At 33.4% G+C, this 22630-nt stretch overlaps 6 protein-coding genes across 13 annotated transcripts in view; 3 read left to right on the top strand and 3 right to left on the bottom strand.

Annotated features, from left to right (window-relative positions):
- Positions 1-631, bottom strand: part of LOC128681061 (thyroid receptor-interacting protein 11-like) — a 51874-nt gene extending 51243 nt beyond the window's left edge. For both annotated transcript variants that reach the window (XM_053764623.1, XM_053764624.1), the window contains exon 1: positions 311-631. In XM_053764623.1, the coding sequence (XP_053620598.1) occupies positions 311-481 (171 nt within the window). In that variant the 5' untranslated portion in view covers positions 482-631. The remainder of the gene's footprint in view (positions 1-310) is intronic.
- A 507-nt stretch (positions 632-1138) lies between these two features.
- LOC128681138 (zinc finger protein 236-like) lies at positions 1139-6464 on the top strand. Of its 3 annotated transcripts, XM_053764782.2 has the most exons (4): positions 1216-1356; positions 1434-1632; positions 2159-2920; positions 3149-5243. In XM_053764782.2, exons 2-4 carry the CDS (start codon positions 1468-1470, stop codon positions 4568-4570), a joined length of 2349 nt encoding a protein of 782 aa, XP_053620757.1. In that variant the 5' UTR covers positions 1216-1356; positions 1434-1467; the 3' UTR covers positions 4571-5243. The 3 variants fall into 3 exon arrangements, with proteins under 3 accessions (XP_053620756.1, XP_053620755.1, XP_053620757.1); XM_053764781.2 differs by having other exon boundaries at positions 1139-1632; positions 4695-6464; XM_053764780.2 differs by having other exon boundaries at positions 1176-1632.
- LOC128681137 (zinc finger protein 425-like) lies at positions 6405-10520 on the bottom strand. The gene is made up of 3 exons (XM_053764779.2): positions 10338-10520; positions 9577-9786; positions 6405-8985 (listed from the first exon to the last, which is right to left on the bottom strand). Exons 2-3 carry the CDS (start codon positions 9757-9759, stop codon positions 6637-6639), a joined length of 2532 nt encoding a protein of 843 aa, XP_053620754.1. The 5' UTR covers positions 9760-9786; positions 10338-10520; the 3' UTR covers positions 6405-6636.
- A 316-nt stretch (positions 10521-10836) lies between these two features.
- LOC128681163 (zinc finger protein 675-like) lies at positions 10837-12479 on the top strand. The gene is made up of 2 exons (XM_053764823.2): positions 10837-11172; positions 11321-12479. The coding sequence occupies exons 1-2, from the start codon at positions 11002-11004 to the stop codon at positions 12329-12331; spliced, it is 1182 nt and encodes a 393-aa protein (XP_053620798.1). The 5' UTR covers positions 10837-11001; the 3' UTR covers positions 12332-12479.
- Positions 12480-12547: 68 nt separating this feature from the next.
- Positions 12548-22630, bottom strand: part of LOC128681164 (pro-resilin-like) — a 40638-nt gene continuing 30555 nt past the window's right edge. The window contains exons 4-6 of the mRNA XM_053764824.1: positions 22240-22383; positions 13867-14082; positions 12548-13483 (exon numbers count right to left, since the gene is read on the bottom strand). Of these exons, the coding sequence (XP_053620799.1) occupies positions 13355-13483; positions 13867-14082; positions 22240-22383 (489 nt within the window). The 3' untranslated portion in view covers positions 12548-13354. The remainder of the gene's footprint in view (positions 13484-13866; positions 14083-22239; positions 22384-22630) is intronic.
- LOC128681165 (uncharacterized) lies at positions 15077-21114 on the top strand. 5 transcript variants are annotated; one of them, XM_053764825.2, is made up of 12 exons: positions 15082-15387; positions 15739-15790; positions 16299-16322; positions 16423-16449; positions 16728-16748; positions 17042-17059; positions 17912-17926; positions 18013-18069; positions 19417-19512; positions 19778-19798; positions 19944-20229; positions 20989-21114. In XM_053764825.2, exons 1-11 carry the CDS (start codon positions 15361-15363, stop codon positions 20030-20032), a joined length of 447 nt encoding a protein of 148 aa, XP_053620800.1. In that variant the 5' UTR covers positions 15082-15360; the 3' UTR covers positions 20033-20229; positions 20989-21114. The 5 variants fall into 5 exon arrangements, with proteins under 5 accessions (XP_053620802.1, XP_053620803.1, XP_053620801.1 ...); XM_053764827.2 differs by lacking the exon at positions 16728-16748 and having other exon boundaries at positions 15077-15387; XM_053764826.2 differs by lacking the exon at positions 17912-17926 and having other exon boundaries at positions 15079-15387.

Genomic DNA, 22630 nt, shown 5'->3' with positions numbered 1-22630 from the left:
ATAGTAGCCATATGTTCCACTTCCTGCATTACATGCATCCCATTTAGCTTTAGCTATATTTTTTCAATGTTGTTTATAATATTTATGTTGATTTATGCTCTAAATAAATAATTTTTATTTCTTAAGGTTTTCTTATATATTTTCTTACTGAGTTCTTAGACTATTTCCGAATAAGGGATTTGCTTATAATACACTTATTAAAATGAAAAGGATTAAAATTTATAAACACAACTTGACATGTCAATAAGACAGCTGATTTGTAGGTTATGTTGTCATAAATCATTAGATGATTTTTACCAAGAAAACTTACCTCGAGCTCCTGAATGCGGCATTTCTCTTCAAGATCTGCAGCTGGGGTATCTGTCTTCGAGGCACTACCATCAGTTTCCTGCACAGGACCTTCAGATAACACTTCGGTAGCAAAACTTGTAATCTGCCCTTTCAAACTGTTCAAACTCTGGTTTAAATTCAACCACGACATTTTCGACTAACATATCACATGTATCACAATAATGAGAAGGAATTCGCAATGTTGTGATGTAATGAACGTAAACAATCAGAAAATAATTGCATTATTTTTACTTTTACTACTGACAGCTGACAGGACCATGTCCAGTTGGCAAGATTTGATCTCGATTTTGAACACTCTATTTGGTGTTCTCGATTACATACACCTCACATATGATTGAGTGATGAATCCGATTAATAATTATTTCTGTGTAAGGTTCAGAATTATTTCGGAAATTCTCTTGCAACATTTTCGAGAGAGTTTCTGCCCAAAAAGACTGACTTGTAGGCCAATAAATCCAGGCTGGATTTATTCACAAAAAGTCCTAGTCATAGTGTGAACCTATAAGATCAACAAGATGAAAAAGGGTCAAGAGTGAGTTATACTCGCGCATTGATGGTTCCGTACAAATTTGTAAGATATAAAAAGTGTAAAGTGATGTTTCTAAATTTTACATATAACATTAAAGATTTTTTTATATAGCAACACTCAAACCAAGCTTCTGAATGTCAAACTGTGACGTCACAATGCGTCAGAGAGTGTTTGTCATTGTCACTGTCTGTCTGGCACTGCCTGCAAAATTGGCTTGGCTGGCTTGCTTGACTGCATCGTCCGTCTCCCTCCTTCTTTGCATCCGCCATCGCCGTTTGTGTGCGTTGAAAAGGATTATTTTCTTTGATATATAGTTTGTTAGTCATGCGGTCGTGCATGCATTAAATTTGGAATAATAAATGAAGGTGAAACAGTGGAATTTTCGGCTTTGATAGTAATAGTTTAAAGTGTTCTAATTCCAGTGCGGCACACATAACCTTACTCAAATGGAGGAAGACGAACTATCTGAATTTCTGGTTACAAAAGAAAAAGGCACTACATTAGAATCAAATGATGATAATTGTAATGTAACAACTGATAGCGACGTTTTTAGTTGCAAGAGAACGCCGCTGACGACAAAAAATGCAATGAAATTGCTATTAGAAGGCTCTCTGAAGTCGAAAGTTTGTCGATATTGTTTAAATGTCGTCACTTCTCTCTACGAAATGGACCAAGTATTTCAAATCGGAGGTCAGACTGCACTGTACAAAGTTACTATTCGAGATATGGTGGCCAGTTTTTATCCATTTCAGGTAAGATTTTATGCATGTCCGGCATAGTGGTTGGCAAATATACCTAACTTACTACCGCCGATCAATCTATCAGCACAATCTAATGCTGAGCTGAGCATGTTCTAATGTTTTATGTTGGCTGCCTGCCTGACATCAATCCTCTTTGGGGATGCCATTGTTGCCTAAATGTTCAAGGATTTTTATTTCTTGACTTTCACAGTAGGATGTGGAGTGATGGATATTCCAGGGCAGCCACATTGCTACTCAACCATGGTATCAATTGTGGCCAGCCTAAACACAGCATCAGTATTGATTTAAATTCTTTGAATTTTTTAGCAGTTTCATTACGTGGTCATTGAGAAACTTTCATAAAGCACTGATGCTTGCTTGCAATGATGCATTTTAGCAGCCAACATATTAATTAAATAAAAATAGATTAGACTAAGAACAAATTGTACTATTGTACTCAATTAAGATTGAGAAATGAATTAATGGCATTACATTTTTCAGTGTTAGCCTAAACAGAGAATATTTTCTTATATTCCAGGTGGTAGAAGATCCAAACTGCCCAACAAAAATATGTGATAAATGTTTAGATAACGCTTTCCAGTCATATTTATTTACTCAGCAATGTGAGCGGGCTGGGCGGGCATTACTTAACTGTTTCGAAGATATGTATGAAAAACTGGACAAACTGGATCCATTGGAGCGTACAAAGAAGAGAGGCAGACAAAAGCTAAATCCTAATTATAACACATTATATACGGAACATGAAAAAGTCATAGATTATGCTGATCCTATAATCAACATTTTAAATAAAGGATCGGAAGCAATAGACAAAAAAGATGATACAGTTAGTGACTTGGAATGCCCAAGGTGCTGGCAGACATTTACAAGTCTGGAATCCCTAATTAATCATGAGAAAATTCATCCCAAGTCAATGTGGTTTCATTGCCGTTTATGTGGCAAATCGTTTGTGAAAAGACATCTTTATAGGAAACATATTAAAACTAATCATAATACCTCCAATGTAGCAGCTTCAGCATTGTCTGATCGCATGTTTAAATGTTTAGATTGTGATGTTATCAGTGAAACATACGATAAACATTTGCAGCATATAGAAAAGCATAAGTTTAAAATGGTAATGGAGCATTTGGTTGACAGAAAAATGGACAGGTTATGTACTGTGTGCCTGGCGAAAGAGACTAATATGGTAAAACTAGACAAAACTGTAAATTTACATGGAGGATGCCCAGAATTGACTGGCCACAGGAGTTTGTATAATATTCTCGGATCTACAATGCCTGAGGTAAGCTTTGTACTGTTGACTGTATAATGTTTATAAGTTATCACTACATTAACAGCTAGATTTGTTGGCTGTGTCTAGATTATATTATGCCTATTTGTTTCAAATAGTTTAAATATGATTGTGATTTAATTATGTGTGTAACATGCCGTAATAGATGTAATTGCTGTAAGTATATATATCTTGAGCATTTACTTAAATCTTTACCTTATATTGGTAATCCTTTTCTAGCAAGCTTCATATAAGTACCAAGAATTAATGGTGCCTCATGAAGCAAAAATATTAACAATAACAAAGAAGCAGGATTTCAAATTATTTAGAGAAAATATGAATTTTTCTGTCATAAGTGATGGAGAATATTATTACTCACTATCTAATCCAATAATAATTTCAAGAGAAACACTTCAGGGTGAAGATTACATATTCTTCTTTACAAAACCAGATGATATTGATCAAATAATAAATGATAAAGAAAATTTTGATGAAGAAATTCAAAATAACAATAAAATAAAACATTATGATGCTACTAGTTCTATTATTGAACTACCTTTATTGGCTTCTTTTACATCTAATATTATAAATTTTGAAAGAAATACTAATTCAGAACAGAATTCAGATCAAAAAAGCAATCAACAAAAATATATATTCAGTTTTTCAAATCCTGATTATGATATTGATGTTGAAAAAGACACATCTATTGGTAAAATATCAGACAATATGACCACCGAAAATTGTAAAGTCGATTGGGTATTTGATAAATGTAATGAAAGTAATGATAATGCAAAAGTTAAATGTGATAAAGCAGTAGTTGCCATAATTAATGAATGCAATTATTGTTGGATCTTTAAAAGTACAGATAAATGCAATAACTGTCTAAAACCTAATTGCAAAGATAATCTTAAAAATGACACAATAAACATAAATGAAACCAATGAAAGTCAACAGGACAATGAAGTTCTAAGTAATAAGAGAAAACAAAATGATCTTAACGATTTTGTATCCAAAAAATCTAAATGGCAATGCAAGTTTTGTTTAACAGCTAATGGAAACAATAAAAAATGCATCTGTTGTGATACTGAATATCACATCAAGGACTTAGATCATCACATGAAGTTTAATCTTGGTGTAAATAAAAACTTTTTTGAAACTGATGTTTCTGAGAAAGTTGCGTCTGTGGATAGCAATGATGTGAATTTAGTCACTGTTGGTACATCAGATAAACTCACTATTGATGTTTCTTTGAAAGTGAGCAATGAACATGATGATGAAACTTTGCAAGAGATCAATAGCAATGTTCAAAGCATTGGGAATGAAATTATTAACACCAGAAAACACTTAGTTGTTAACCTAAAAGAGGATGAATATATGGATACAGAATTTAGAGAATTGGAAAAAGAATCTTCTCACAATGTTACAAATGATTTTCAAGAAGAAATGGATGTAGAAGAATGCAATATATCCTGCAATGTTAATACTCTAACTTCAAGAGAAATGGGTTTTATTGTTAACCCTTCTGCACAGTTTCCCCCTAGTTCTGTGAAAATCACAAATATTCCATTGAAATTCAATATAGGTGCAGGAACATCTGATGGGAGAATCTGTAGACGTCCCAAGAGACCTATAAGACGAATGGCTACTTCCTTTCATAAGTAACAAAATACAGTAGCCAGTATCAGTTTTCATAAATTTTTGTGTATACATTTATATTTCTCCTTAAATTTCCTTCCTTAAATGCTTCTTTTATTTTATTTTTAATAGTTTTATTTTTCTGTTGCAGATGAATATCCTTAGTTCGTATACAGGGACTAAAATTTGTAAAAAATGCCTAGATAGTGCATTAACATCATATATATTCTTAAACCAAGCACATTATGTAAGAAATAGACTGAGAACATGCATTGAATTGATGCTTAATTGTTTGATGAAGGTATCCCAACCAGATGGGAAGATATTCGTAGAAATATCACAAAATGTGATACTACCACCTCAAGAGCCGGATTTTATAGATGAGAATCTTCTTTTAGAAGCTGAAGACGTCGATGAAAGTAAACTTAGCATAGATGTTTTAGAGGACGAATTTAGAACTAAAGATTCTGGTAGTGAAAGCGATACGGAAACTTCGCGAAAGGATAAAAATATCCCAGAAGAGAAGGACTTGATTCAAGAAGATAATTTTATGGAAGATTTGTTAATGAATCCAGCTAGGAATGTTACAAGAACCTATGTCAAAGGAATGGTCAATGGACTAAAATCTAGATACAGAAATAGTTATAACTCAATCAGCAACGCCTGCAGTGAATTTTTAACATTCAAAAAGAAAAGAAAACCTAAAGGAATAGTGTCATGTAAATTTACTTGCCCTTTGTGCAATAAACATTTTATATCTGATTATTTCCTTAGAAGACATATTGGCAGACACATTCTGAAAAATGTGCATTGTAAGATATGTAAAACAGAGTTTAAATCAAAGTTCCATTTATATGAGCATACGAAAATGATGCATCTATTAGGAAATTCGAACTTTAGCTCATGTAAAACTTGTGGAAGGACTTTTGTTAATAGCAAAAAGTTGGTGAACCATATAAAGACTCATAACACCAAAGAATGCCAATTATGTAGCAAAATTTTCGCAACACAATCTCATTATAACAGTCACATGCAAAGGCATAAGATGAAATTGAAAATTATTAGAGAGAAAGGAGTGCAGACTTGTAGCTTCTGTGAGAAGGCTTGTTTAAACGATAATGAGCTTACAGTTCATGTTAATAAGGTTCATTTGCAAATAAAACCTTATAATTGTGATATGTGTGAAAGACAGTTTTACTCTGAAAGTAATTTGAACTGTCATAAGAGAGTACATAGCATGTATTCAAAGGAAAAATGCAATTTTTGCGGTAAAAATCTGAAAACAAGAAAGGCGTTGGTTATTCACTTAAGAAAACATATTGGCGTAAAGCCATATAAATGTATGATATGTACACAGAGTTTTTATTCCCAAGGAAAATTGAAAAATCATATGAGAATATTCCACGGTGGTAAGTTTTGCTGCAAATTGTGTAAAACTGTGTTTGTAACTAAATATAGACTCAAAGAACATGTGAATAAGGCTCATAACGTTATTTAGCAGAGTTAAAATTAATACAATATTTATTACAAATAGATTTATCTTATATTCTCCTCTCTGTCATACATTTTCTTCTAAACTAAAATGATAACAATTTATTATATAGCATCGCGTGACCTATTCACATTATTCCTCGATTGTAATATGTATCAAGAAATCAACTGTCCGAAACACTGTTTTCTTCTCTTATATACAATCAGATTTGGCTTTAAATTTGAAAAAAGATTTCTTTTCTGTTGAGCGTTTGTGTGGCCGTTATTTGTTTCGATAATAAGTTATTTTTTAAATTAGGTTAAAACCCGGTTTTGTTTATATACCTACCCTTTTGCATAGTATTTGGGATATCTAAGAAAATAATGAAATATTTAGATTTTAAGTTTATTATAACTATTTTCCAAGAAAATATACTGTTTAATGATACAATTATCTTTTTATTTGGTTGATCTTTTTATCAACTTTCATCTACAATAGCTTGATAGTCTATATTATTGTCATTCTAGTAGTATAACATATAAATACACGTAGGCATGTAGTATTCTTGTTACGTATATAATATTCTTATTCACAGAGGACGCTTTGGTATAAAACATCACTATTAAGAGAAGACAACATCATCTTTATTAACTTTCGGTATTCGCCTATCTTCGAATAAATAGTAAAACTCCTTTCCCAATTCTTTTACATCCCTAGGATCAAACTTTTGTCCTTTTTTCTTCCAATGCACTTTCTTGAAATGATGGCGCATTTCCCTCGCAAAATAAAACATATTGTCGCACAACGGGCAAGCTATGGATTTTTCTGTGTGCTTTTTTATTTTATGAGTGTTCATTATGCTTGAAGACCTGAACTTCTCGCCGCATACGTCACAAGAGTATGGCGTAACTCCAGAGTGTAATCGTAAATGCATTTTTAAGCATACTTGATTCGCGAATTTCTTGCCGCAAACAGTGCAATACCTAATGTGGTCACTTGTATGGGTTTGAATATGTTCTTTCAAACGCTCTTTTCCACAAAACTTCTTGTTACATGTATCACATTCATAAGGCTTTATCTTTAAGTGGAATCTATTGACGTGTGCGTCCAATTCCCCTTTCCGTGTGACCATGTGGCCACACCATTGACATTTGATCACTTTCACACACTTTTTCTCTATTCTACCCTTTTGTCCATGTGTGTATTTTAAATGCCTTTTAAGATATATAGGCTTCATTAATTTCCCACAAATCTGACATGTGACGCAGTCTAAATGAATCTGCTTGTGGTTGTTCAAAACTGATTTCGATTGGAAAGTTTTACCGCACGTTCCACATGAAAGATTGGTGTCTTCGTCTCTATTAGCTCCACAGTAAATCATGTGTGAAGGATAGAACGCCTCAGTTATAGGTTTCTTGCAATTAGGACACTTGATTATATCGTCTCCGTGCATTCGAGTATGGGCATGAAGTTTCTTTATATCGTCAAAGTCTTTGTTGCAAGTCCTACAAGGGAATCGTGTGCCGTTAACAGAACCATGTTCGGCAATGTGTTGCACAAAATCTTTCTTATCGTCGAATTTGATTTCGCATATTGTACATTCCAAGTTGGTTCTTTTTCGTTTTGTCTGAATGCCAGAGTGTATCCTAAACATATGCTCTTTGAGCTTTAAGTTAGAAAAGAATTTCTCATTGCATAAATTGCAAGGAAATCTCTCCTCGTTGTGTCTTGTACTTCTATGGGATAACAATTCTTGTGGCGTGTCAAAAGACGACGCACAGTCATCACATTTGAATTGCCTTTTAATCAATTTACATTTTTCCACATGTACCTCCAAAATGGCCCGCACTTTGAAGTCTAGATCGCAAAATTCGCATACGAAATTATTTCTGTGAAATCTGTTCAAATGATACTTTAGCGTCACTTTTGAGTAGAATTGTTGAGAGCAATGTTCGCATGTAAATGGGTGATGATCCAAATGCTCCCTATTCACATGAGCAATCAAGGCCTCTCGTTTGGAACAAACGTACTCACAATCTAAGCACTGAATCTTCTTGGATTCACTCAACACTTGTTGCCTATAGTGAACCAAATATTTATGATGAATACACGGCAGCTGTTCACAATCCAAACACCTAAACTTGCATTTGTGACTGTTCAATTCTGAAACTTTAAAATTCTTCAAACACATGATGCATTGGGGATCGCCATGTTTTTTCTTCTTGTGAACTTCTGAAGCTAACTTCGAGTAGGATATGTGATCGCAAAACTCGCATACATAAATATCGTCTTCATGATTCAATTTTAAATGATCGCTCAAACCACCTTCGGGCATTATAAAATGGCAAATTTTGCATCTTTCCATTTCATGGAATTTATAGTGCAGAGTCAGTAATCTTTGGGTTTTCATCACTTCAGTACAAATTTTACATTGCAATGACAGCACTATATTGGTTATTCGCCTGTGGTTTTTACAGATCTTCTCATGTTCACTCCACGAATTCAACGTCGTCAAAATTCTTTTGCATTTCAAACACTTATAAATGACGTTTTTTGAAAACTTTCTCATTTTCCTGTAAGGTTTTATCAATTTGTTTTCTGGTGTGTTTAATTTTACTGCCACGTTTTCCTTCTCTAATCTCTTGCTATAATGATAATTTTTATTTCTTTCGTTTTCATGTAAAAGTAAATTTGTAGATTCTTTAGCTGTGATTTCCGTTGTTTTACAAACATCAATGTAATTATTGATATCATCAACTTTTCCATCAAGAACTATAACAACATTTGAATTATAGTAATCATTGTCTTCTTGAAACTGAATGTTAACATCATCAACTTTAGTTGACAAATCTTCCACGTAGCACGACATGATTTTTGACAATTGCCTTGCATTGTAAATAAATAAATAAGATTGTATGCTTCTCTCTGTGCAGTAACTACAAATGTAGACACTCGCAACAACTTCCTTCCACTGTAATGCAAAGAAAGGGTTATTTTTAACAATAATGGTGGGTGGAAAACTTATATTTTAAGTACCTAAATTAAATTAGACATTGCCCGCGGCAAAAGAGGTTGCTCTCTGGTCATTAGCTATATCCATAACATATTTAATCGAAAATTTCAAGTATGTAGTTTATCTGTGAAAGTGTAAAAGTCACATGTTAGTATGGAAGAATTGTAGGGGGTTTTAATTAGAAAGCCCTCACTTTTATGACTATACCTGATGTTTTAGGCTTATATTGGTTGTAGTAACTGCTTATCATGAGGGACCAACACTAGTTTGGATATGTTTCTTTGATTTATACTACTAATACTAATACCTTTAGTATCTTTGGTACTACTAATGACAACAAAGAAGTTTGTTATCACAATGAGTTGACAAACCCATGACAAAATATATGGCAACAGGGAACTTATCCCATGAGCAGAATCTGGGCTTCAAGTAAGGAAGTAACCATATCTAAGGAAGTAACCAGTAAAACATTCATATGAGAGAGAGAGAGAACTTGGCCTATGCCTTCCAGTTAACAGTAACAAGGATATAAAATATAAAATTGATTACATTTTCGAAAACATAGTAGACCAAATCTTTAAGCTTTTTCTTCTGTGTTCTGCCATTTACTGTGATGTCAAACTCTGTGTCCAAAAGCCATAGGTTTTCTGTACTTTCCAGACATATGGAGCAGAAACTCGCTGCCTGGCAAATGTTGTGGAGTTTTTTCTTCATGAATGCTATATTTTCCATTATGTGTGATGTTGATATCACATTGATCTGAAATCATAAGTGATTGTTTAGGTAGGTATTATAAATTTTAAAAGAATTTTGGACTGTCATCATCATAGTCGTATCCTTATGGCTGAGGGTTGTGACCACTAGCTGTGACTCTCTTGACTTGACTAGTTAAGACACTGTATCACGTCTTTATGCAAATGTATACAGAGTCAAGAGTCGTGAAACTTGAAGCCCACGTTAGTTGGTAGAATTGGGATTCTAAAATAGTGACAGGTTGCTAGCCCATAGCCTTTGTTCGAGAATCTTCATTTAAGAGCCCATTCCCTTGATTGGCTTTTACAATCTGCACGGGAGAAACAGCAAAAGAACATTCTAGTTTTAGGAAACTAAACCTAGAAACATAGAATGTTTTATAAAACGATAGATGGTTCCGTAATATTGAAGAAGTGTAGGCAAGACTAGGTAGGTACATAAGTTAATAGGCATACTTCTTTCTTTTAGTCGGTCAAAATAGGATTTGTTCCAGCTACGAAATCCCCATAAAATATTGAAACATCATTGAAGATTAGAGAAAATTAAGCCTTACTAACCTTTATTAGGTTTAAAGTAATTCATCAAACATACTCTCCAGTGTATGTAATTCGATCAATTCTTTGAATTAATTTATCTTTGAAGTAAATACGTCGTATAAAGGCGTAAAATAGAAAAAGCGTAGTGTAGGTACCTACTTAGGTACGTTTATGAAAGGTAGTAGGTACGTACTGTTCCATTATAACTTGACATTGACGTTTCTGAATTATTATAGTAGTGTTGGGAATTTGGGATTGGGATATAAATTCTACGATTTGAATTAGATTAAATTCGATGAATTTATATCGTTTATGTATAATCGTTTTGAATTCTTTGGCAGATAGTTGAATTTCCCTAACTTCTGTCTTTCTTTAAGAAGAAAAAAAAACAGAACAGCATAAACATTTTTATTTAGGTATTTACCTATTTTCCTTCCCGTTGTCGTTGGCACAGGCACATCGAAATTGAACAGAATGTCTATTCTGTCATTATGTCAAAGTCAAATTTAATGTTGATTAATTCATGTCAATTCAATGCCACTACGTTTGATTATCGCAATCTTGCACGCAAATCAAATTGCGAAAAATAATAAATGAAAGAAAGAAAATAATGTAGAAATAATTACATCGGATTTAGTATTTGTTAGTTTTCATGTGAAATAATACATATACATTTGATGCCAGTATGGATTATCTTGGAAATATCAATAATTTCTTGAACAAGAAACTTTGCTTTTTATGTTTTAAGAAAAAAGAAATTTTAGAGAGTATCATGAAGCCGCTTTATATTTATGATGATAATGATAATATTACGTCCTGCATACATAGTATGATGATGTATTTATTTCCATCCCGAGTAAGTAACCGTTATAACTGATTTAAACATACATGCTAAAACTTTGTTTCAGTGTAGGTGTACCTACTTACATGCTTTGCTATGGCTAAAGTTTGAGCTATTACAAGAAATTCTTATTTATTGTGATTTTAACAGCTATTATTTTTAGGAAATCATTTTTGGAGAAGTTTGCCGGGAGTGCTCTAAGCTGATTTTGTCTATATATCTAACTTTACGAAGATACGACACCAAGAAAATAATGTATATTGGAATCATAGACGACATGTTCAACAGCCTTCATAAAGATATAAAAATTACCAATCAACCATTGAGACTACATATAAAAGTTTTAAAATCATCTGAAAATGAATTTAATGAAAATAATTCTAGTGTTGGAAACATATGTGATCAGAAGTTAACATTTGATAAGAAGCAGAAATCTCAAAAGCCATGCAAACAATTTAACAACAAGCCTATTAAAAATGAAGCTACAGTTTGTGATGTGTGTGGGAAAGTCTGTAAATCACCCAATGCATTAAAATCACATCTCAATTGTCACCAAGAAAAATGTTGCCCATATTGTTTGAAAGTTTTAAAAACACATTCCCATTACAATCTACATGTCAAGAGTCACGAAGGAGTTAAGAAAGTCAAACGAAAAGGAGTGAATTTCTATTCGTGTAACAATTGTGATTACAGAAGTGTAAACAAATGTAGTTTACAGGCGCATATATATAAGTATCACCTCAAACAAAGACCATTTGTCTGTACAATTTGTTCAAAAGGCTTTTATAAAAAGAGTAATCTGACAGAACATACATTGATACATAACAAAGTGAAAAAATTAACTTGCGAACAATGTGGTGAGAATTTCTTTTACAAAAAAACATTAACTGACCATCTCCGTTTGCACACCGGAGAAAAGCCGTTTAAATGTGAGATTTGCAAAAATTGTTTTGTTACATCTGGACGTAGATTAGATCATATGAAGCGGAAGCATGGTGAGAAAAATGTATTCTGTAATATTTGTGGTAAAAGATACAGCCTGAAAAAAGATTTGAACACTCATATTAAAAGGTTACATGGGCAGTCTACAAGCTTTGAAGTGCCATTTGGTCAAAAGAATTATGTGTCATTAGATAATTATGAAGATGTGTTGCCAGTATTAAATAATGATTAATTTTTGATTGTTCTATGATGGTGGAATTACTATTAATGAAATATTTATTATTTTTATATTTATAATGGTAATTCTTAAAGGACTTGTAAATGATAATGATATTATATTACTCATACATATTTCGACAGCAGTATTTATAGATTTTTTATTATACTTATACATGTTATTATAACTTAAATCAGTTGTGATATATGTAGGTGTAATAATAAAAGACCATTTAAAAATCTTACATTTTATTTTATAAAAAATAAGGTACAAAAGGCATTTTTATAACAATTTTGCAAGTATTATTTTTACACTATACAATAAATATCTAAGTACGGCAGTATAATGAGTATTTTATAATGTTAAACTTAAACTTAAAGGTGTGTAAAGATGCTGTGGTTTTTAATTATTTTATTAGCGGTTATTGTTATTAATTATCTGCAAAAGTTTTGCTATGATTTGGGAATATATGTCTATATTACCTCGACCTTTTTCCTCTTAGACAAAACTTGAGTGTTGCAGGGGAGTCTATTTAATTTGAAATATGTAAATCATACATTTCAGTTTTGTTTCCATATTTTTTATCAGTACGTAATGCAACTTAATCATAGGTATAAATTGTAAGCTCATTATGAGCTAAAATTTTAGGGAACTCAATAAAGTACATAATTAAAGTAAACATTAAACTAATTGGTAACTGTTTCGGTAACTACGCATTCAGTTGTTTCGTAAGTATTTTATGCACTAACGTTCTACGGATTTTTGCATGTATTTCCTGATTGTTAAATTATGCTGCGATTACTAAATTTTCAAGTTTTGAAAAAGTTGTCTTTTTATATATTTTTTAATTTAACAAATACCTGTGAATTGTTTCAGTTTAATCAGCAAATATTAAAACTGGTCTTAAGTTTGAAGGAAATTTTTGTATACAAGTTTTCATCAGCAATGTACCGTAGACGCGCCACAAAACAGCATACAATAATGATCACATTTACACGTTGGGTGCCAACATTTTGGTCACACGTTGGGCGTCAATACCTAATACTGGTAGCCTCCACCTTGGCTTGGTGGCACATAGGGCTGGCCGGGACCACTGGGGGCTCCGGGTCCGCCGGAGGGGTATCCGGGTTGCTGGTCAGGGTACCGCGCTTCGCCTTCGTAGCTCACCTGTACATTTTTGTTATATTAGTTACAATTTTCTATTTATAGTATTTTTATTTTTTCATAATGCTATTATGCAATATTTAAATTATACACTAGACGATAAAATAAATGTGAATTACAAAGGTTAGTCATTTTCACTGGAAGGAAGTGGTCTAAAAAAATGATGCCTCATTTGTCGATGACGGGTAACAATGGATTTCGTATGCGTGTTTAACCTATGCCATACTTTTGATGACATCGTAATCTCTCTGCCTTAGATGCAGCATGTTACAAAATGTTTTATAACATTTGTTGTCTCTTTTTAAATAATAATACATAAGTGTGACAATGGCAGTGTTATCTAACATTGCGTAACATGCTGGAGCACGAGTAATTAACGTAAGTACCTCAGCGTTGAATCCGTTCTTCCAATCAGCGGTATACTTGACGATTTGCGTGCGACCATCGGGCAGAGCCACGCGATACTCGCCGCGGGTGACGTCGCCGTCAGATATGGCGTTGTGGCTGTAGTCGTTCCCGTCTTCGTTCACAGCGTACGAGAAGTCGAAGGGCATGCCTGGTTCGTGGTGGTGATGTTCGTCGTGGTGATCGTGGTGGTGGTCCTGGTAGGGAGGAGTAATTGTAAATGGTTGTTACAAAGTGTTTGACGGGGTTTCTTGAAGTGACGTATTTTGTTGATGTAATATCATTATCTCTCTCTCATCTTCGCATTTTCCTGGCTACTTAGTGGCCTATGTAGCCAAGTTTTTTACGTAAACCTTGGCGTGTTTACGTAAAAAATAACCGTTAAATAAAGAATTTGCTGTTATTTTACATAATGGTGATGATGTTCGACCGATTTCGGTCATGGCGGTCACGGCGACAACTTCAACGATTTTGAACGTAACCAATTTAATAGTGAAATGCATTGTGGGCATTTGAGCACACAGTTATTTTACATGTCGCAGTATTGAAGTCAATTTCAAGTCGGCGGAAATAGAAAGGACGGAAGTGTGACTGGAAGCCAATGAAACCAGAAACAAGAGCTACTTATGTGTTTATTTTTACACATTTTTCTGTCACCTTCAAACCAGCATGAGAGTTTTTATATAGGTAATGTAAATAAATAATAAATATATTAGGACAAATCACACAGATTGAGCTAGCCCCAAAGTATGTTCGAGACTTGTGTTATGGGATGCTGACTCAACGATACTATATTTTATAACAAATACATATATAGATAAACATCCAAGACCCGGGCCAATCAGAAAAAGATCATTTTCCATCATGACCCGACCGGGGATCGAACCCGGGACCTCTCGGTTCAGTGGCAAGAACCTTACCACTGCGCCACCGAGGTCGTCATAATAGGTACTTAGGTATACTGAACAATTATGCGAATGCAATAACAGATTTAGATGATTGATTGATTTCTGCGTTTAATCATACCGCTTAGACCTACCTGAATTAATAAAAAGCTAGCACTATTTGATTAAAGTTGACAGAAGTTTTAATCATCATAAAGATTTTTAGTGGAATTCTCTATTGGTAGCTACTCAAGTCTGCCTTAAGCCTTTTTATTTATTTATCATTTTTGTATGTTTTTCTTTTGACCATCAAGAATATTGTTGCGTGGTATAATTTAATATAGTATATTTATAATTTAGTAGAAAATTTAACACGAAAATCGAAAACCAATAACGACCTATTTATTATTCGATATATCTCTAATACCGAATATTCCATAAAAAAAAACTTACATATAGTTTCCATGTATGCACGTAAGTAGGTGATATAAAATTGGTCAATCACTTATCGTAAAAAATACACAATAAAAATAAAACGTTTTCGCAATTTTTTGTGGAAAAATGTGTACGAATGCGGCTTGAACAAGAAAAATGGATACATGCTTGATTTTTATTTGCGTAAGACTGCCTATTTGTTATTTTATGTAGTGGTTCCTATTTCGATTCCCGGTGAGGGCAAATTAAACTTATTTTCCCAGTTAGCTGTTGTTATGGAAACTCTGTTGTATTGTACTCGGTTCTATAAGAAAATTCACAACACAGTACATAAATGTACCTAGTGTTGTTAACACTATAGAGAAGCCTATAATACTATATATTTAACTATATTTTATCTTTTATCTATGTTTGATACGGTTGCCTGAAAGTTTGTAACTGAGCTGTCTATAGAGGTACGTACGATATTCAATTGAAATAATCAGTAATTAGCTACTTTATTTTCTGCAATTACAAGCTTTTGTTTCTTTTCAGATCTCTTTAACGGTAATTTCAAATACCGTTGGAAATATACATGATGCCCCAGGTAAGTCTAACAAATAAAATTTATCTATATGTTTATTTGTTCATACATGTTGTATAAAATGTATCAAGTCTTTATTGCTTACCTAGTAGACAGAGCCAGGATTTACAATTTTGTTGATACTTAGGTACCTATATACCTACCTAAATATATATTTAGAGTCCGCGACAAAGTTGAAGTGAAAACATTAGTTCAGAAATGTAACCTTCACAGGCACTATTTCACGTCAAATTTTAAATTATATAAGTATTGTTTTTCAAAAAACTTAAAGCCATTTCAGAACGACCCGATCACCCACTGCTGTGAAGAAATGCCGAAAGAAACTCAGTGTGGTTAACTTAATAACCTTTAATGTATTTTATTATGAGTAAATAATATATTTTTTCAGTAATTTAACAAAGTACCTACATACAAGAAAGGGTGATTAGCCAAACAAAATAAGATCTTGACAGTAAATGCTTTCGGCAAAAATGAAATTTTGTATTATTTATTTAAATGCTTCGAATTTCAGATTCGTTACGTAAACACTATGGTAGTGAGTATTATATGTATTTTGTCATTTTAATTCCAAAAACAACATTGCTCTTTCAATACTTATTACTTTTTGTTTTTATTTTTTATTTAAATATTTACAGACAACAGGCAAAAACTATTAGATTTAGGTGAGTACCTACCTACTTGATTGCAGGGATCTTAGTGATTTTAAAAATAACAATTATTAAATTTCTTTAAATTGTGATTTGAAATGATTCATAATTGTTTTAGACGAACATTCGATGGGATTGGAATATTTAATTTCCTAATTGTTTTTAGCAATAAATATAAAGTAAAAATAAGACATTGACGGTCTGTTTTTTTAAAATTTAAGTTAGAAAACCTATTTTTTATTAAGTTTGTTCATTAGAGCTATGGATATAATATATAATTGTTATTTTCACAGACTATGGTATCCATCTGTCAAGTGAGCATTTTTGTTTTTTTTTTTCTATTCATTACTACTTACATTTTATTTTAGTTTAGTAGATAGAATACGGAACACAAAAAAAGTTGTATCGCACAGATCGAGAGCGCCTTTTCATTGAGTGAAGTCGATCGTCTTGCGCTGTCCTTTGTTTTAATAAGTTTCACCGTGAACATGCTTTATTGTTAAATTTTACTGTAGATATTTGAAAATAGTGTTTTTTTTCTCTGTAAAAATATATAGTAACTAGTATATGTTGTTCTTAATTGTAATATTTTTTTTTATCGTTTTAGGCGTTGAAGTAGGTAAAGGTAAGTAGGTACATACATAATTATATTTGACATTATGAATCTATAATTATACAATAGGTATAATTATATAATAATCTAATATTCGTAATGTATAAATGTTAATCACTTTTAATAAAAAAATATACTTAATAAATATGTTATTTCAGTGCCATACAGTAAGAATTTTAGGGCATTACTCTATATTGTAAAGGTTTAAACTTAGCCTCACAGTAAGCAGTAATCTTTTAATAGCCTATTTTACTACCGGTCAGATTCATAGATCAAGAGAAAGAAAAAAAATATGTAGATATTTTTTTTAAATGACAAAATCAATATGTTAGTATTGCAGTGATGCCGTAGTGACGTCACCATTTAGATTCAAAAAGAATTTCTATTATTAGATATTTTGACTCGAACAAAATTAAGTAGGTACTTAAATTAATGAAATTGATCGTGTATATTTATTATAATATATTTTAGGTACCTTTATATAGGTATTATTTTTTTACCGAGTAAAGTACACAATACTCATATATCGATGATGTGTCTTTGGTCAAATTAAATAGTGGGTCACCGTATATTTACACATTTTAGTTCTATTTCACAATATCACTCCCTTAGATCTCTAAACGGAGGGATTAGAAAGATGTTACACATAAAATACATAGTACGTTGACGAGTTTAGAAAGGAATCAATTTTCGGCTACAGTTCGGGTAGAAATTGATGACTACCTAATAAGATTTTAATTTTGAATATGAAGAAAGTAAGTTTTAAAAAATCTATTGATTATAAAACGAAAATGGTATTTTTGCGTGAAAGTGCTACTTACATGTTTGTACAGTTGTAATAACGATTTTTTAAATCATTTATAGGCAAAGATGGCAAAGGTACCTATCTACTAGAATTATTTAAAATACCTATTTATGTTTTTTAGTATATGTAAATATGATTTCAGATGATTTATGTATTTCAGATTTTGACGTTTCCGATAGAGTAGCGGTTTACGATTCACCGGAAAATGTGACAGAAGGTACAGAAAGACAGACGCTCAAACGCAAGACATGCTATATTGAATCATATTACGTGAAATGAGCGTCTATATTACGTTGTAGAATGTAATGTTTCACTAATTCACTAAAAATGCAACATACAATTTGTGACGATGTCGCAGCCATCTTAGAATTCACCGTATTACAAAATGGCGTCGTTTGGTTTTGCGACTACTTGCATTATACATAGAAGATATTCCTACTCAATGCAGTGTAAATACAGAGTACTGCGACAAAAGATCCTTGGTTACAAATTATGTAGTGAACTACTTTCTATCAGATGGGCCCATCTGATAATACTTTCTATAAGTCTGATTGCTTGGTAGTATAAAAAAAGGTTCAGGCAATTTGGACCGCGGTCCCAGACGCCCAACGACTTTGATGATTGTTTCCAGACTTTCTTCGACAATTTTCTACCGTGACGATTAAAAACTTTTTTTGTGGTGTCATTTCGTAAAACGACGAATTCTGCAATATGGCTGCGACATGTTATTTTTTTACTGTTTCACGCAAAAACACAACATCTTCGTTTTGTTCCTGTTTACATTATTTTTTGGTTGGTTTGCGCATGTCTTTTTTCACAACTGTATTTTTTTTTATATCACCTCATTATTATTCACTCTCTATCTAGTTCCTTTTATTTTCTTCCGTATACACATTCATCATCTTTTTTTTATTTTTGTCATTTATTTTTATTTTTATTTGATAGGAAGACCAAGAGTTCTTAAGACTCCAATAGTTAAACACCTAATGAAATAAACAAACCAAATACAGGTCCTCCCTCAAAGAAATTAGGTTAACTTTAACTTTCGCAGAAGAACGCAAAGTAGGTACGCCGTTTTGTCTAAACATCAGCGGGGCGCACGTTAAAGTCTACCTCAAAGTTTACTGGTGCAACTCAGCCTCAAAACTTTTTTGACTCGATGATGACAAGGGGCAGACGAAGTATCTATGTACCAAATTAGAAAAACTTATCTAATATACATATAAATACATTTTGAAACTGTGGTGGTGTAATGGTTAAAACCTGTGGATCGAAAGGTCCCAAATTCGAATCCTACTCGTGCCACATGAGTTTGTATACCAATCTCATACAAGTACCTATTTAGTAGTTTCACAAGGAAAACATCGTGAGGAAACCTGCAGACTGGTTGATTCTTATTAACTTGTGTGTGAAATGGAGAAGGCAATGGCAAATCACTCCATTAATAATAATGCCAAAAAAGCTGTTGTTTATTGCTGTATTGTGTGTTTAATTCCTGTGTTAAAGTAGACTAGTGCAACGCACCTTTAAGGTTGTTTGTTCTTGCGTTAATATATTTTTGCAGATAAAAAAAGCAAAAAAAGACTATCTGGTCCTTCGGGCGGATTGAAGTCGGTCACTATAAAACCAACGCGGTGTACTACTGGGAAAGCCATTACTTGTAAGTGTAATCTTAATGCATTATCCGACGACCTCTGAATCTTATGCACTGCTACACTGAGGTCCCGGGTTCGATTCCCGGTCAAGCAGGTCAAGAAAGAAAATTATATTTTTCAGATTGACCTAGGTTTTGGATGTAAATGTTTGTGTTGTATAATATATTATAATAAACCCATAACCTAAATCTAGAACTTAGGTACTTTGAAACTAACTCAAACTGTGCGCTTTGTTAATATTTAAAATAACCATATTATGCATGTTTCCAGTGGACCCTGATTTTAAGCCTGGTAAGATAAAAAACAAATTTACCTAAAACGTAACATAATATGATGTGTTTTGCCGAATAAAAACGATATCTTTTTCCTTTCTTTCTAAGTATGTATGTATATAACATCAAATAGATAATCAACCAAATCCTTTTAATCATTACAGAAAGTGAAGGTGAGTATTATTATGTCAGTCATAATGTGCCATGTGATCGTGCCGGGAACGGCTCCCGATGCGGGGACTCAACGGTTTAATGCACAGACATTTTTTGCCATGCGTTAAATAAAACAAGATCTCTCTGGTGACAATAAACCTCGTGTTCCTAATTGACTTTTGAGAATCTTACACATTTTTTTTTTATAATAATTACCCTCCTAATTTTCAGAAACAAAGGAGATTAAGGATATCGATATTGTACCTGATAAGGATGTGAATTCAACTGACGTCAACGGTATAACTGATCCTAATAATTGTACCAGTTTTTATCTAATCTATCTCAACAATCGAAAAAAGAAACTAATTCACTTTTAAAGTATGGGAATTCTTCTTATTCTATTCTTGTGTCATGGCTTCATCGTTTGCTAAAACGATGGTTACAAGCATAGATAAAAGAAATACATAATTAATTTTATCTATGATTACAAGTATATGACAAATGGCTTGTGGCAAACTGTCGTCTTTTCCTTCTTATTTAAGATATATGCTCTTGTCGTACTAACATACTGACGCATTAACTGAAAATTGCATATAAAGTTGCACTAGTAGTATAATAAACACTACTTTGACGACTCCCGTGGCGTTGTGATCACCACTGCCCTTTATGTGGAGGTCCTGGGTTCGATTCCTAACATGTACCGGTGATCACAGATATTTGTCTGCTGTATTTGGTATGTTGTGCCCGTATTTGTGTTTGTGTCCGAAACCGTGATACAAGCTTAGTGCTTAATGTGGTCCGTTTAGTGTTGTCCGTTTATTGACGTGACAACGTCTTAAATTAGGTTGCGGCTGGGAGTCACTTATGAAAAAGTGTAACGCCCGGTAACGTTACGATGAGTCACCGAACGAGAGAGAGGCCCGCCGAATGCCTTGCGTCTCTCTCCCACTCAACTATGATCGGTCTGCCGCGCGCGTAAAAAGACGTTGTCACGTAAAATCTTCGCCCGTAAAACCGACTTTACAGGCAACCATTTTTTATTCTTGTTAATTACAGACGATGGCATGTCCACGCTTGTGACACAGAAGTACCAGAGACCCCCTGGACCTAATGTCCTGCCTGATTACTATGTAGATGACAATTAAAAAATATCGATGACCAAATTGCATTTTATTTTCATCCCTCTATTCTTTCTTTCTTATCGAGTGTGTAAGTGTTAGATTTCATTCAAATATATATGTCACAGTCATCTGGTTGAATCTGCTATTTGATTGACCAACTCGTTCATTGAATGATGGTATTCAATTAAATATGTCGGCTATTATTCCATTCAACGACTTCATAAAACTACTAAATGACGTTCAGTCAAGACGTTGAACTTTACATTACCTTGACTACCTCGGTGGCGCAGTGGTAAAGTGCTTGCCTCTGAACCGAGAGGTCCCGGGTTCCGGGTTCGGGTCATGATGAAATATGATCTTTTTCAGATTGGCCCAGGTATTGGATTTTTATCTATACGTGTATTTGTTATAAAATATAGTATCGTTGAACTAGTATCCCATAACACAAGTCTCGAACTTACTTTGGGGCTAGCTCAATCTGTGTGATTTGTCCTAATATATTTATTTATTCAAAGACTTGAGGAGTTGTCCTTTAGTCAGTCAATTGAATTCCGTCATTCAATGAACGAGCTAGTCATTCAAGCAAATAGCAGATTCAGCCAGATGACTGCGACATATACATATGTATACCTATAAACATCTGACATGGCATCTATATACACATTAGCCTTTGCTCGCGCCTTCGTACGCGCGTAAAAACTCGTTTTATTTTCTCGTTTCCTTTGGTTCGTAACTGTCGCGAAATCCTCTGTTAGTTTTCCATTACACCCCTATTCACTACATTTCTCAAAGCTACAAACTACTAGCATTTCGGAACGACCACTATGCTGAGAAGAAATGCCGAAAGAAACTCTATTAAACTTTTATTTTCTAGTACCTACTAGAAATCAAAAAATATAGATAAACATGTTATATAAATTTGATCGATTAATTGTTTTGTCCTAAGGTTTGAATGGCAGAATTTTTTATGGCATTAAGTCCACATCTACCTATTGTTTTTTTTAAATAAATAAAATAAAAACAGACATACAAAACAAAATATATGATAATCGTACCTACCTGTTCTCTACGACATCGCGAGTTGACGCAAACCGCGTGGATCAGCCATCGCGAAGCTCAACCGTAATTAAGAGAACCTCACGAAGTAGAGGTGGATACCTCATTAATTATAACTAGTGACCCTTACCTCTTGCGGCGTGGGCCTGGGTCCTGGCCCAGGCGTGGGTCCTGGCGGTATGTAGGTGGGTCGTGGGGGCGGCGACGGGCCAGGCGGTATGTAGGTGGGTCTGGGCTGGGGCGGCCTGTTCGGTGGGGGCGTCGGCCTTGGTTGCTGAAAAAAGATTTTACGATGTTCTCAATAGGTATAAGTACTTACATATACCTAATAAAACTGTAAGTGGGGTTAATCTAGTTGTTCGCCGCGAACATAGACATCGCAACACAATATTTTTTTACGAAATTGTGAATATTTCAAAAACGACTGAACCGATTTTGATGCCCCACGAACTTAAAAAATCTATTGGCATATCCTAGATACCATTTAAATTTCATCAAAATCAGACCAACGGTTCGAAAGT

This window comes from Plodia interpunctella, chromosome 26, assembly GCF_027563975.2.
Source record: "Plodia interpunctella isolate USDA-ARS_2022_Savannah chromosome 26, ilPloInte3.2, whole genome shotgun sequence".
Classification (NCBI taxonomy): domain Eukaryota; kingdom Metazoa; phylum Arthropoda; class Insecta; order Lepidoptera; family Pyralidae; genus Plodia; species Plodia interpunctella.
This window is presented reverse-complemented; position numbering and strand designations above follow the sequence as displayed.

Coding starts and splice junctions, on each gene's coding strand:
- LOC128681138 (XM_053764780.2), top strand. CDS start 1,327: ATGGAGGAAGACGAACTATCTGAATTTCTGGTTACAAAAGAAAAAGGC. Junction 1,633..2,158: donor CCAGTTTTTATCCATTTCAG/GTAAGATTTTAT, acceptor CTTATATTCCAG/GTGGTAGAAGATCCAAACTG. Junction 2,921..3,148: donor TCGGATCTACAATGCCTGAG/GTAAGCTTTGTA, acceptor ATCCTTTTCTAG/CAAGCTTCATATAAGTACCA.
- LOC128681137 (XM_053764779.2), bottom strand. CDS start 9,759: ATGGAAAATATAGCATTCATGAAGAAAAAACTCCACAACATTTGCCAG. Junction 8,986..9,576: donor TCTACTATGTTTTCGAAAAT/GTAATCAATTTT, acceptor TTTGCATTACAG/TGGAAGGAAGTTGTTGCGAG.
- LOC128681163 (XM_053764823.2), top strand. CDS start 11,002: ATGGATTATCTTGGAAATATCAATAATTTCTTGAACAAGAAACTTTGC. Junction 11,173..11,320: donor TGTATTTATTTCCATCCCGA/GTAAGTAACCGT, acceptor TATTATTTTTAG/GAAATCATTTTTGGAGAAGT.
- LOC128681165 (XM_053764825.2), top strand. CDS start 15,361: ATGGATACATGCTTGATTTTTATTTGC. Junction 19,513..19,777: donor TACTGGGAAAGCCATTACTT/GTAAGTGTAATC, acceptor GCATGTTTCCAG/TGGACCCTGATTTTAAGCCT. Junction 19,799..19,943: donor GGACCCTGATTTTAAGCCTG/GTAAGATAAAAA, acceptor TAATCATTACAG/AAAGTGAAGGTGAGTATTAT.